The sequence below is a fragment of the Eucyclogobius newberryi genome, unplaced genomic scaffold (genome assembly GCF_026437365.1).
Source record: "Eucyclogobius newberryi isolate DKJ021-1_F unplaced genomic scaffold, fEucNew1.0.hap1 SCAF_21, whole genome shotgun sequence".
NCBI lineage: Eukaryota > Metazoa > Chordata > Actinopteri > Gobiiformes > Gobiidae > Eucyclogobius > Eucyclogobius newberryi.
The window spans coordinates 19,932,652-19,944,622 of NW_027315846.1; the positions used below are offsets into that span (position 1 = coordinate 19,932,652).

Genomic DNA, 11,971 nt, shown 5'->3' on the forward strand with positions numbered 1-11,971 from the left:
CTAGTCTTAGTCTGAGTCCAGACCTAGTCTTAGTCTGAATCCTGACCTAGTCTTAGTCTGAGTCCAGACCTAGTCTTAGTCTGAGTCCTGACCTAATCTTAGTCTGAATCCTGACCTAGTCTTAGTCTGAGTCCAGACCTAGTCTTAGTCTGAGTCCAGACCTAGTCTTAGTCTGAGTCCAGACCTAGTCTTAGTCTGAGTCCAGACCTAGTCTTAGTCTGAGTCCAGACCTAGTCTTAGTCTGAGTCCAAACCTAGTCTTAGTCTGAGTCCAGACCTAGTCTTAGTCTGAGTCCAAACCTAGTCTTAGTCTGAGTCCAGACCTAGTCTTAGTCTGAGTCCAGACCTAGTCTTAGTCTGAGTCCAGACCTAGTCTTAGTCTGAATCCTGACCTAGTCTTAGTCTGAGTCCAGACCTAGTCTTAGTCTGAATCCTGACCTAGTCTTAGTCTGAGTCCAGACCTAGTCTTAGTCTGAGTCCAGACCTAGTCTTAGTCTGAGTCCAGACCTAGTCTTAGTCTGAGTCCAAACCTAGTCTTAGTCTGAGTCCAGACCTAGTCTTAGTCTGAGTCCAGACCTAGTCTTAGTCTGAGTCCAGACCTAGTCTTAGTCTGAGTCCAGACCTAGTCTTAGTCTGAGTCCAGACCTAGTCTTAGTCTGAGTCCAAACCTAGTCTTAGTCTGAGTCCAGACCTAGTCTTAGTCTGAGTCCAAACCTAGTCTTAGTCTGAGTCCAGACCTAGTCTTAGTCTGAGTCCAGACCTAGTCTTAGTCTGAGTCCAGACCTAGTCTTAGTCTGAATCCTGACCTAGTCTTAGTCTGAGTCCAGACCTAGTCTTAGTCTGAGTCCAGACCTAGTCTTAGTCTGAATCCTGACCTAGTCTTAGTCTGAGTCCAGACTTAGTCTTAGTCTGAGTCCAGACCTAGTTATAGTCCGAGTCCTGGCGTTGCTATTGATTCATCTAACTGAATAAACAACGGTATGGTACAATAAGTCAATAAAACATGTCACTCAAAGATATTCTCCCAATTAGCGGTGCATGGCATTGTGTCGTTTGGCACCATCTACACATATAAATATTGATTGTGGTGATTAGAGAGGCCGTTGGCACCTAACGGTAGCCACATCTTAGTCAATGTGCCCCAGGGCAGCCATTATGTGAGTGATTTATAACCCAACAAGTGCACTGAGGAATGGATGAATAATGCAATGTAAATGGGACTTTTAATTCTGTATACATCACTGATTAGTAAGTGCACAGCGAATAGCCAACATACTTACAAAGTGCTCTACACTTTAACAACATTGATGGAAAATAAACTTTACTACTGATTGTAGAGAAAATATGTTTGTAGTCAATTAGGCTATTAGGAAAGCAGCATTTTATCTCTCATTAAATAGCCAATTGTGTCATGGTGAATAGGGGTACAGTGACTTTTGGGGCCGTCTTTCCACGCTTTTTTATTTATTTCTTTATTTCCCCAAAAATATGTTGCGTAGATAAAATTAGACTTAACTTTAGCAAATGTATGGTAGAAATGTTCACTGGGCTAGTTGTTTGTATGGGATAGGTTGTTACCCTATTGTCCTAACGACCATAACGAACTCTCAGAAAGTGTGACATTATTGGTCACTCACAGTGACTGTACTCTGCTGCCCCCTGGTGGAGAGCCTCATCCTCTTAATTGAAATAACGTGCAGAGTTTGTATCTTGCTGTCGGTCAGGACGTTCCCGTTTCTGTCAGGAATATAGCGTCAAACACAGTATCCATGTCCAGTAAATGTATTTAACCCCATTTGTTCTGTGCTCGCGGTGACAGTGACCACACAGGCCACGCGGCCGTGTTGAAGGGTGTAGAGTTACGAGGACAGGACACACCTCTGGAGGAGGAAACCAGGAGCTGATCACGTCCTCAGCACAAACTCCTCTCACTCACAAACTTTCACTGCGGCTGAGTTGAGGCTGGAGCCCGGTGGCGGCGCTGCTTTTTCGGAGTGGCTCAGATTATGGGCACTTCTCTCCGCGCGGCCGCACTGCTGGCCTTTGTGGTTCTTTCCATTTTAGTCTCGCTGCTGATCAGTGGCGTGCAGCAGTTTGGAGCCCGGGTCGTGTCCAACGTGACCCGCGGCGAGGAGCGGCTCCCAGAGGCGCTGGTCTCTCAACTCAACGAGAGACGCAAGGAGTTTGTCCCGCTGCTCTTCGTCTCTGAGGATGAAGAGCTCTCGGACCAGGCTCTGGACTCCACATGGGACCACCGCGTGTGGGACGCGCCTGGAGGGGACATGGGCTGTGACTCTCTGGTGGACATGCAGGCGCTGGAGGTGCTCGGCTCCGGATACACTAAACTCGTGGTGAAAGCGAACCTGGCCGGAGGTCTGGCCGTGGCACTGAAGCTGGTCAACGAGCAGGGCATCGACATGGGCAAGTGCGTGGATCAGTTCCACGAGCCCGCGGCCTGTCGGCAGCTCGTGTCCTACAAACTGAAGAAGGAGATGGTCCTGCTGAAGCGGCTCCAGCATCCCAACGTCATCGGGGTGAGTCCGAGCGGAAAAGACTCATCAAACCCAGTGACGCAAGTTATGAACATGTAAAAGTGCTATAAAATAATATGTCTACACAAACATTAGATCTGTTGTATGAGCCTGTATGATGCTTTAGAAAAGTGCAGCATCAAGTTAATGATTGATTATATCAGACGCTGTCTTTACAAATGCTTCACTCAGCGAAAACAGGCATACATCTGTCCTAATATAATAATGATAGTTTCCTGTAGAGTTTCCATAATCACCAACACACCACTCGTGGCCTTTGTTCTCTGCAGTGAGATGGAAGAAAAGCCTCTCTGTCTCATACCAGCATGTCTCTGATTAACTGAGCGCGGCTGACCCCGTGCTGACCTTTGTCCAGCTCTAAGACAATGTCCCCCTGTCTGTCCTGGACTCTGCTCTACCTTCAAAACCATCAAACCATCTGAGTCTTTAATATTGTGTGTGCATTTGTGTCGTTTCTGGACTCATGTTCTTGATGCCTGTTGGTTCATCTAGTTTTCAAGTATAGACAAAAGAACAATGTCATGATTTTTATTATTAAGAACATTCCAACTCACTTTCAAATATATATTAAATGTGTATTATCTTGTTGCTGGTGTTTTACAACTTTTAGTCTAATGAGAGATCATTTGCTGTGTGTTGAGGTGCAGCAAAAATCTAATTGTTGTAAAATAAAACTTAAATTGTGACTAATAAAACAATTTAGTATAGTAAACTTTAAAATGTAATTTATATGAATTATCAACATACGTAAATATAGTGTAGGTTTAAATGAAAGCTACATCACTAAAGAAGTGGGTAATATTGACAAATTTGTACTTCTATCTTGTTGGAGGATCACAATATTTTTCAGATGACATTATGTCAATCCCACACTTATTAGTTGAGGTTTAATTTGTAGACAAAAGTGAACCATCTGTAAAATGAATCAAAAAGTGCAGAAATATAAAATATTATATTATTGCTCTAATTTAGTTTACAACATAACTGAATATTAACAAAAATAAACTTGCTTTTTAAAATTGTGCTTATCTTAAACAACATTCACACTATTGTCTAAATTTGGATATATATATTTCCCACCTCTATGTCTATGTTACAATTCTCTCTAGTTTTAACGCATGATCTTGGATCTAATGCTTTACTTTTCCGCTTTGACTTGTATCTCAAATACCTTGTGTGCATTTCCCATGAATAACTGTGTTTTCTCCACGCTGCAGCTTCGAGGCCACTGTGAGGGCCAACACAGCGCCCGAGAGGCCGAGGGCCGAGGGGGAGCAGAGGGAGCAGAGGGGGGCAGACTGGCTGTCATCCTGGAGCAGGGCACTCCGCTGCAGATGATCCAGCTGCTGCAGAGCCCCTGGGAGGACCGCTTCAGGGTGAGCACAAACATGAGTTTAAAGCATGGAGAAATATTCAGACTCAAATTTTGTAAACTGTTAGAGGTAAAACAACAAGGCATAAGGAGATTTCTACAATTAAACACATTTACACATTCTGATGTTGGCAAATGTCAGGGCATTGTCTCAGGATTTTAGTTTTTTTTGCGATATAAATCATCAAATGTATTCTGAAGTTTCTGAAACTATCTTTCTCCAATTGTGATAATATTTATAATAATGCAATTTATTTACAACACATTTTACATTTGCGCGCTAATTTCTAAAGTACAAAAAAAACAATCTTTTTTTTTTTTTTACAAAACTTTATAAAGAAACAACACTATATCAAAGGCAGATATTGCTCATGTAGTTTCCTGTAAACATTGTTATGTTTTTATTATGATGTTTAAAATCATGATTAACAGTGGAATCCATTATTCCTGGCATGTTTAATTTATTTAAGTAATAAGATTAATAACTGTATCCTATTGAGGCTTTATGTTGTATTTCTGTATTGATGTAACCCCATTTCCATTGTCATTCTGAATAAATGTATGACAGTGATGGCCTTTGATGGGGCTGAGGTTTACTACTCTAGCCCTTGGTAAAGTGCAGTTTGACACTGTGATCTGAGGCAGTGCGATAAAAGGACGAGTGCAGCAGACATTTGAAACTGTTGCGTCGTGTGTCTGCGGGGAGGGCCAGCCTAATCCACCGCAGCCCAGGAATTTGAGCTGCACTAACAGAGGGGCTTAGTGCTCCCCCAGCCCAGGTATGCTCCCGGCGGGGGTCCCACAGCAGCCCCTCAGCCCTGCTGGAGAGGATCTGCCAGAGAACAAAGCCTCTAAACATGCTGAGCAAGATTAAAAAAAGTTCTAACAAAGGAGCGTGTATGACCCGAACTCCATCACCCAGAGATCTGTAATAGTACCACAGCCCCTGGAGGGCACGGGCCTCTCCATCTCACTGCATCTGCGCGGCTACAGTAATGCGGGGTGTTGGGTTACGCCCCTTGAGCTCAGGACGTCCCAGAGCAGTCCACATGACCTCAGGCTGCAGCAATGTGTGCTGCGCCACAGCAGCTTTTGCCCCTCCACTGGTCCAACTAATGCAGTTATTTGGTTTTTAGTAGCCTACTTATTTTCTCTTTTTGTTTTTATTGCGGTGTTTAAAGTGCACTATAAAAGCAGTCGCAGGAAATGGCTTGCAAATGTGGTCAGTGGAATCGCTGTGTGTTTGAGACTTTTGAGTTGCTATTTTTATCCATTTAATGAAAGGGGATAAAATTGAAGAAGGTGTCGAGCCTTCTAAGATGACCTCGGTGAACCATACTGCTGCTCATGCTGCTGCTCATGCTGCTGCTCATGCTGCTGCTCATGCTGCTGCTCATGCTGCTGCTCATGCTGCTGCACATGCTGCTGCTCATGCTGCTGCTCATGCTGCTGCTCATGCTGCTGCTCATGCTGCTGCACATGCTGCTGCACATGCTGCTGCACATGCTGCTGCACATGCTGCTGCACATGCTGCTGCTCATGCTGCTGCTCATGCTGCTGCTCATGCTGCTGCACATGCTGCTGCACATGCTGCTGCACATGCTGCTGCACATGCTGCTGCACATGCTGCTGCTCATGCTGCTGCTCATGCTGCTGCTCATGCTGCTGCTCATGCTGCTGCTCATGCTGCTGCTCATGCTGCTGCTCATGCTGCTGCTCATGCTGCTGCTCATGCTGCTGCACATGCTGCTGCTCATGCTGCTGCTCATGCTGCTGCTCATGCTGCTGCACATGCTGCTGCACATGCTGCTGCACATGCTGCTGCACATGCTGCTGCACATGCTGCTGCTCATGCTGCTGCTCATGCTGCTGCTCATGCTGCTGCACATGCTGCTGCACATGCTGCTGCACATGCTGCTGCTCATGCTGCTGCTCATGCTGCTGCACATGCTGCTTTTGCTACTGACCAAAAACAAACCTAATTTATTTCTGAAATAGCATATTGGCCTATTGGATGAACCTCAATGTAGTTCATATTTTCTTACTGTCCATAATTATCACCTATCATATTTGAATAATCCTGTGTGTGTTGTGCTCTGTAGGTCTGCCTGGACTTGGTGCGCCTGCTGCACTTCCTGTCCAGCTCTCCTCTGGGCTCTGTGGCGTTGTTGGACTTCCAGCCACGGCAGTTTGTCATGGTGTCAGGGACTCTGAAGCTCACGGACCTGGATGATGTCAGTGCAGAGCCGACCCGCTGTCAGACCAGCGCAGACTGCACCCTGCTTTTTCCCCAGCGGAACTTCACCGTCCCCTGCGTGCGCGGCCTGTGTGAGGGGCTCAACCAGAAGAGGAACATGTACAACGCCTACAGGTGCAGCAACACCGCTTTTCTGTGAAGCTTTGAATACTGAGGTGTGTCATCATAATCCCTGGTTCACTATAATACGCTCTACTTATTTCTCAAAGGAACATACTGGAGGCAAGTACGTGTCCAGTGTTTCCCACAGGTTTATACCTGGCCATGGTGGCACGAGCAATTCTTATTGCTTGTGCAATAAGAGATAATTGGAGTTGCCTAAATTTAAATTTCATTTAGACCTATTACCTCTATAAATCAAAAAGTGACTGATTAAATATTAAATAATGTCACTTCTATTTCTAACAAGCTCTTTTAGACAATGGGGCACAAAGTAGACTATGGGGGACCACCATATCCTGTATTCATGGGAAACACTGGTGTTTGAAAATCTCTCCACTACATTGTGATGTCCTAGTTTTTAGGAATACACGCTGCCCTCAAGAGTTGGACTGAATCCAAAACTGCGCCTGTGAATACAATCTCTTTGATAGCAGTCCTTGAGTCCTTGTTCCTTTAATAAGGAACATATTTATGTCCCTAGCTATTGTGTGTCATGTAACATTTCCAAGTGTCTTGTGGTTTGTGTAATGATTTGTGTAAATCTTAATTGTGTGTATATATTCAGTCAAAGTATCTAGTTTGTATATTTTTACTTTATTTTGTAAATCCCTGTTTTATGCATGCCTTATTTTATATATATTTGCTCTTATTATTTTATGTTCGCATAATATTTGTTATAATGTTTGTCTGCAGATATTTCTTCACTTACCTGCTGCCGCACCAGGCCCCGCCCACGCTCACACACCTGGTGGACCATATTATGAACTCTACAGGTGAGCAGCATTACAGATCTGACAAAGTCAACGCAGTAGTCATGTGTTGACGTGTCTGTCAGAGGATTCTGGCTTAATGAATAGCAGTCTGACAAAAGAGCTTCATGGTTGATGGTGTGGCGTTTGTGCAGGGGAGCTGAAAAGTGACATCAATGAGACGCTGCAGGCTTTTGAGGAGCTCCTGGCTCAGTACCAGACTGGTGCACACCTGGACAACCTGCCAGCTTCTGAACTCTCAGGTACCAAGACTTGCTTTGTTCACTTCTTTGGGAAAAGCTTAGCCTTTTAGGTACACTTCACTTGAACTGTATACCGGTACTATAAATAGCAGCATAATGTTAGCCTTGAACCTCTCACAGTTTGACTTTAAATGAAGCAGGTCAAACAGTGTGAAGAAAATAAATGTGGGTGCATATTATGCTTATTATCTTAAAGGCGCAATGGACGATTTTTCGGCGATTTGAGAACGCAGGCGGAAGTGCGCATGCGCACTCCCCCGTGTGGACTGATACAACACACACGTGCGTTTGTTTATTAGCGCAACGGAGCGCATCGCATCTCTCGTCTCCCGTAGATTTCTGTCCACTTCTGCGTCAGCTCGAACTGTCTTTCTCCGTCTTCATTTTGCCCCGTACACTGAGGGAACTATATTATGATAGATCAATGCTCTTAGGCACGCGGAAACGTGGGGACGAACCGCACGCGGCTGCAGGTGAGCGATAGGTGCGTTTTATGATTAATACGTGGCAGGACTAATGATTTATCCACGCCACGAGGAAATATGATAAAAAAATTGCTGAAAAAAATCGTCCATTCCACCTTTAACTAGTCTAACATCAGAGGGTGGTTGTTTTTTCATTAAGCATCTTGACTTGGATTGGGAATAGGGTAGAAATTCAGAAATGAATAAACCTGCTCCACTATCCTTACTTTTGTTGGTGATGTGGTGAAACAAAATAAGTGAAATAACCAGACCCAACTACTCCAGCCTAAACTGCTCTGATCCCAGCCTACTGAGAGCGGACTGGCTGTTTTCTTTTGGAATGGGAGAAAAGTCGGGGGCAGGGTGTCTCTACCTCTCCAGGCTGTTTTGACAGGTTTATTAGGCAGCTGGAATGAGAGGACAAGCTCAACAAGAAGGGATTAGTCCAACGTTTCACCAGTTTAACTCATTTAAGTCCAAGTACTCTTTGAGGAATAATCACAGGCTGGTCAAGTCATTTTGTGAGATAAGTAAATACATTTTCAGTTTCTGTTTCTAGTTGTAAAAGCATATTTTAGTAGATTTCAGATCAAAGTCTTGGGTTATAAACTGATGTGGGATGAAGTGTTCTCAAATTACTGCTGTAGACTATGCCTCTTGCGTTTTAAGTTGAAACATGAAGTTTTTCAAACTTTGTCTGCCCCTGAAAGAGTGAGAGCACTCCTGGCCTCCAGTCTCTCCTCGCTCCCCCGCTCTATGAAATATTAATACCAAACCAACTGGCTGGCTGCGTTCCTGGGCTGAGTTTCTATTCCCAGATGTAGGACTGTTTATATAGCAGAGCTATGTGAATCAAATCACTGATGGAGGAGTGTGGAGGCTCACACTGTGAGGAAAGGCTTTGACTTAACAAGGAGGTGCCAGGGGCTAAAGGCACAAAGGCTGTGGGCTTATCAGGAGTGGACATGGCACACAGCTTGGTGGCAGAGGTTGTTGATGTTTAATTCAATGTATGTTTTTCCCATTTTAGATTGAGTAGTAGTGAGCTGGGGTCTGTGAAGGAATCTCTAAATGTAATTAATGCCACAGCAGGAAGTGTTACTACTACTAAAATAACAGGCATAATCACTTACTTCAGGAGGCTTACACAGTAGAGAATAGAGATGTGACAGAATGTCCTAATCAAATGTACATGGCGACAAATTATGTTGTATGTTAAGTTATGAAAGTGATGCAATACCTATTTGTTTTGTTTAAGATGTATCATTCACCGCACGTCTTTTTACCACACCCCAGACAAATACTCCTGAAAATATGGGATAACCCAATGATGGCTAGCATCCAGATGACAAGGAGACACTATTTTGATCTTAATAGTGGGATAAACCTGGTCAGTTTAGGTACAATTGAGTTTTCTGGGGAAACATTGGTTTATAAAGAGCTGGCATTGGTAGAAATGTAGTGATTTCTCAGACACAAAGAGCGTTCTCCTGATGGTCCATGACACAGTGGTGATTCAGGGCTGTCTGTTCCAGCAGCAGGCTCATATTCTCTCCTGAGCGGCCTCAAACACTCCGCCCCTTGTTCACTTTTCTTCCCTCTTCTCAAAGCCAGAGGCAGATCCTCGTGTCATTTTCCCCTCGCCAATACCCCACCCGCTGGTGCCAGTTAGAAGGTTAACAGGCAGCGCTCTTCCGTAGAGCTCACACACCAGCCTTTGTCCACTGCATGCACAAATGTTTCTAATGCAGAGCAGATGATTCAGGGCTGGAGAGCAGAGCGGCTGATGAATGGGGCACAGTTGGTGGAGGTAGAGGTCAGGGCTGGAGCCTGGTTCACTGTGAGCAGGATGTGGAGTCAACTGGTTTTGGCCCACAACCAGAACATGGGCTCCCATCTACACACCTACAAGAGCTGATGGGGCTTGAATCCCAAACTGTAGTGAAAGTCTACGGCTTATTAAGCATGTTATATTTGATGTTATGCTGTTGTTCCACAGACTACTCACTTGTGTGGCGTGTGGGGGTCTCCGGGGGAGAGTACCGCTGCTGGCTCTCCTACAGCGCACAGGGCTGTGTGCTGTCGGTGCACAGTCTCCGAGAGGCGGCTCACATCTGTAGCTCTCACTCTCAGTGCTCTAGCTTCAGTCTGACAGGACAGAGGACGTGGAGTGGTAAGTGCCCTACATCCTTTGTGTTTTTGGAGTGAAGACATGAGAGCGCTGAGTGATCAGAGTCTTTAATCTTTAATGGGGTTTTTTAAAGACAAACATACACACTCATTACTCATATCACGTCTGAACATGTCTGTACTGTGTGTGGACTTATCCTCTCATCTCTCTCTCTTCAGGGCGTCTCCTGGCCTCTTTCCGGAGCAGCTCTGTTCAGCTCATTCCCGATGGCACATCAGATGTGTACGTGAAGAAAATCACTGTCTCTGCAACAACTTCACTTTGACAGGACTCAGCTGGACTGGCCTTACACACGATTATGGATCCTGAGGTTGCAGATAGTGCTGTCCCTGTGAACGTAGGGATCAGCAGGAGCGATTCTGCTCTCCTGCAGTGTCTGAAGTGGTGCCAAGTGGCTGATTGTGCCAGCTGCTGTTTACAGGGATTTCCTTCAGGTACGATCAGAGTGGGACTTCCCGGCACAGAGCTGCCACTGTATCACTGAGCCTGAGGACAAGAAACGAGCGCTTTGACAAATCCACATACATTCTATGCACCACCTGAATCATTCCTTTTATGAAGATAATCTATTTATATGATCAAATGCTTGTATGATTGTGCATCTGATTTTACATGCACCTTGTGGGTGATATTGCTTTATATTTTCAATGAAAAATTATATTTTTTCTACCATAAATCTGCGTTTTTTATAATATAAATGTCTTTTTTATAACCCTGTGTTGTGGTTATTTACATGCTCTTTGTCTTTGTGCAAGTGAACTTAAAGAGGCTGTGTGTTTGTCATTGGCACCTCCATGAGTGCAGGCGGGGGGCGCCGGGCAGAACAGGGGGTGCTGACTCACTATTGTGTTTTTTTTAAATCTTTTATCTGTTCGCGTACCTGCCCTGCTACAATCTGTGCACCATCTGAAAAGGCCAGCTCAAAGCACACAGCTCCAGAGTTTGCACAATACCAGTGGAATGCATTCACATGCTGTGCCATGCTGAGCTCATTATCAGCCTTAATTAATACATGTAAATGAGCCAATACACCAGGGGGCAGGTCCAGGACAAAGACCCTGACGTGTGCTTTGCACCTGAATGGTTCCCCTCTGGCTGCAGACCCAGTGGTGCATGGATGGGGCTTTGTACACCCACAACAAGCTCTGGCAGCATGGAGTGTGCAAATACTAAAGGAGGATTTGAGATGGCGTTATGGCCCTATTCTCATAAGCTGAAAGTGTTCAATTACTTCAATTTGTTTTGTCTTTTATTGGTGTCATTTTCAGACAGAAACATGAAACATGTCTTAGTTGTATTTCAGGGTAAAATGGTCGTGGAAAATGTTTCTGTGAACAAAAGAAAAACAATAAAATAACTTAAAACGAGAGGGGCAGACATTTCCTGGATGGTGTTGGTGGTGATGTTATGCACTGACCTGAGAGGGCATGTCCCCTCCAAGATTACACATTTATGGAGTCTATGGGCTCCGGGCCCGTTTGCTGCCATTGGTCCTTTTAGTCTGCACAAAGTCGGCTGGTTTAGAGCCTGATAGAGCAGATAAGGGCTGCGAGATAAGGTTTTTGCAGACTGACCGGGGAGACCAGTGTTAAGTGGGTCTAATCCCTCTGTCCAAATTAGTTGTTGTGCTGCTGTTCCCATGTGTGCTCCCAGTGTGGAAATGGCTTGTTTCTTTCTGCCTCATGCTCCTGCTCTGTTTTTTCTACGTTTCTAGTTTCACTCGGCTTGTTTCCATAGGATTGATTCATGTGCTCCATCTGGAAATAATATCTGTTCATGAAAACAAGCCATCAGCAGTTCTGGAGCAGAGTGAATATGTGCTGCATATGAAAGCACTATGCGGCTCTGTGGTGGGAGTGAGTACATTGCTTGGAATGTCTCGTCTTTTCTGCCTGATCTTTATATTTCAAATGTGTACGTATGCAAACACCCATTCTGAACATAAACAACATGTGTGTCTAC

At 44.8% G+C, this 11,971-nt stretch overlaps 1 protein-coding gene across 1 annotated transcript; it reads left to right on the forward strand.

Annotated features, from left to right (window-relative positions):
• Positions 1-1,966: 1,966 nt before the first annotated feature.
• Positions 1,967-10,720, forward strand: pkdccb (protein kinase domain containing, cytoplasmic b). The gene is made up of 7 exons (XM_072457855.1): positions 1,967-2,533; positions 3,769-3,927; positions 6,026-6,294; positions 7,036-7,115; positions 7,247-7,354; positions 9,818-9,991; positions 10,168-10,720. Exons 1-7 carry the CDS (start codon positions 2,006-2,008, stop codon positions 10,272-10,274), a joined length of 1,425 nt encoding a protein of 474 aa, XP_072313956.1. The 5' UTR covers positions 1,967-2,005; the 3' UTR covers positions 10,275-10,720.
• Positions 10,721-11,971: the final 1,251 nt, after the last annotated feature.

Bases quoted from the DNA above. Each gene is read 5' to 3' on its own strand.
- pkdccb (XM_072457855.1), top strand. From the start codon at position 2,006: ATGGGCACTTCTCTCCGCGCGGCCGCACTGCTGGCCTTTGTGGTTCTT. The intron at 7,355-9,817 runs GTACCAAGACTT...GTTGTTCCACAG, and splicing joins GCCAGCTTCTGAACTCTCAG to ACTACTCACTTGTGTGGCGT. The intron at 9,992-10,167 runs GTAAGTGCCCTA...CTCTCTCTTCAG, and splicing joins AGGACAGAGGACGTGGAGTG to GGCGTCTCCTGGCCTCTTTC.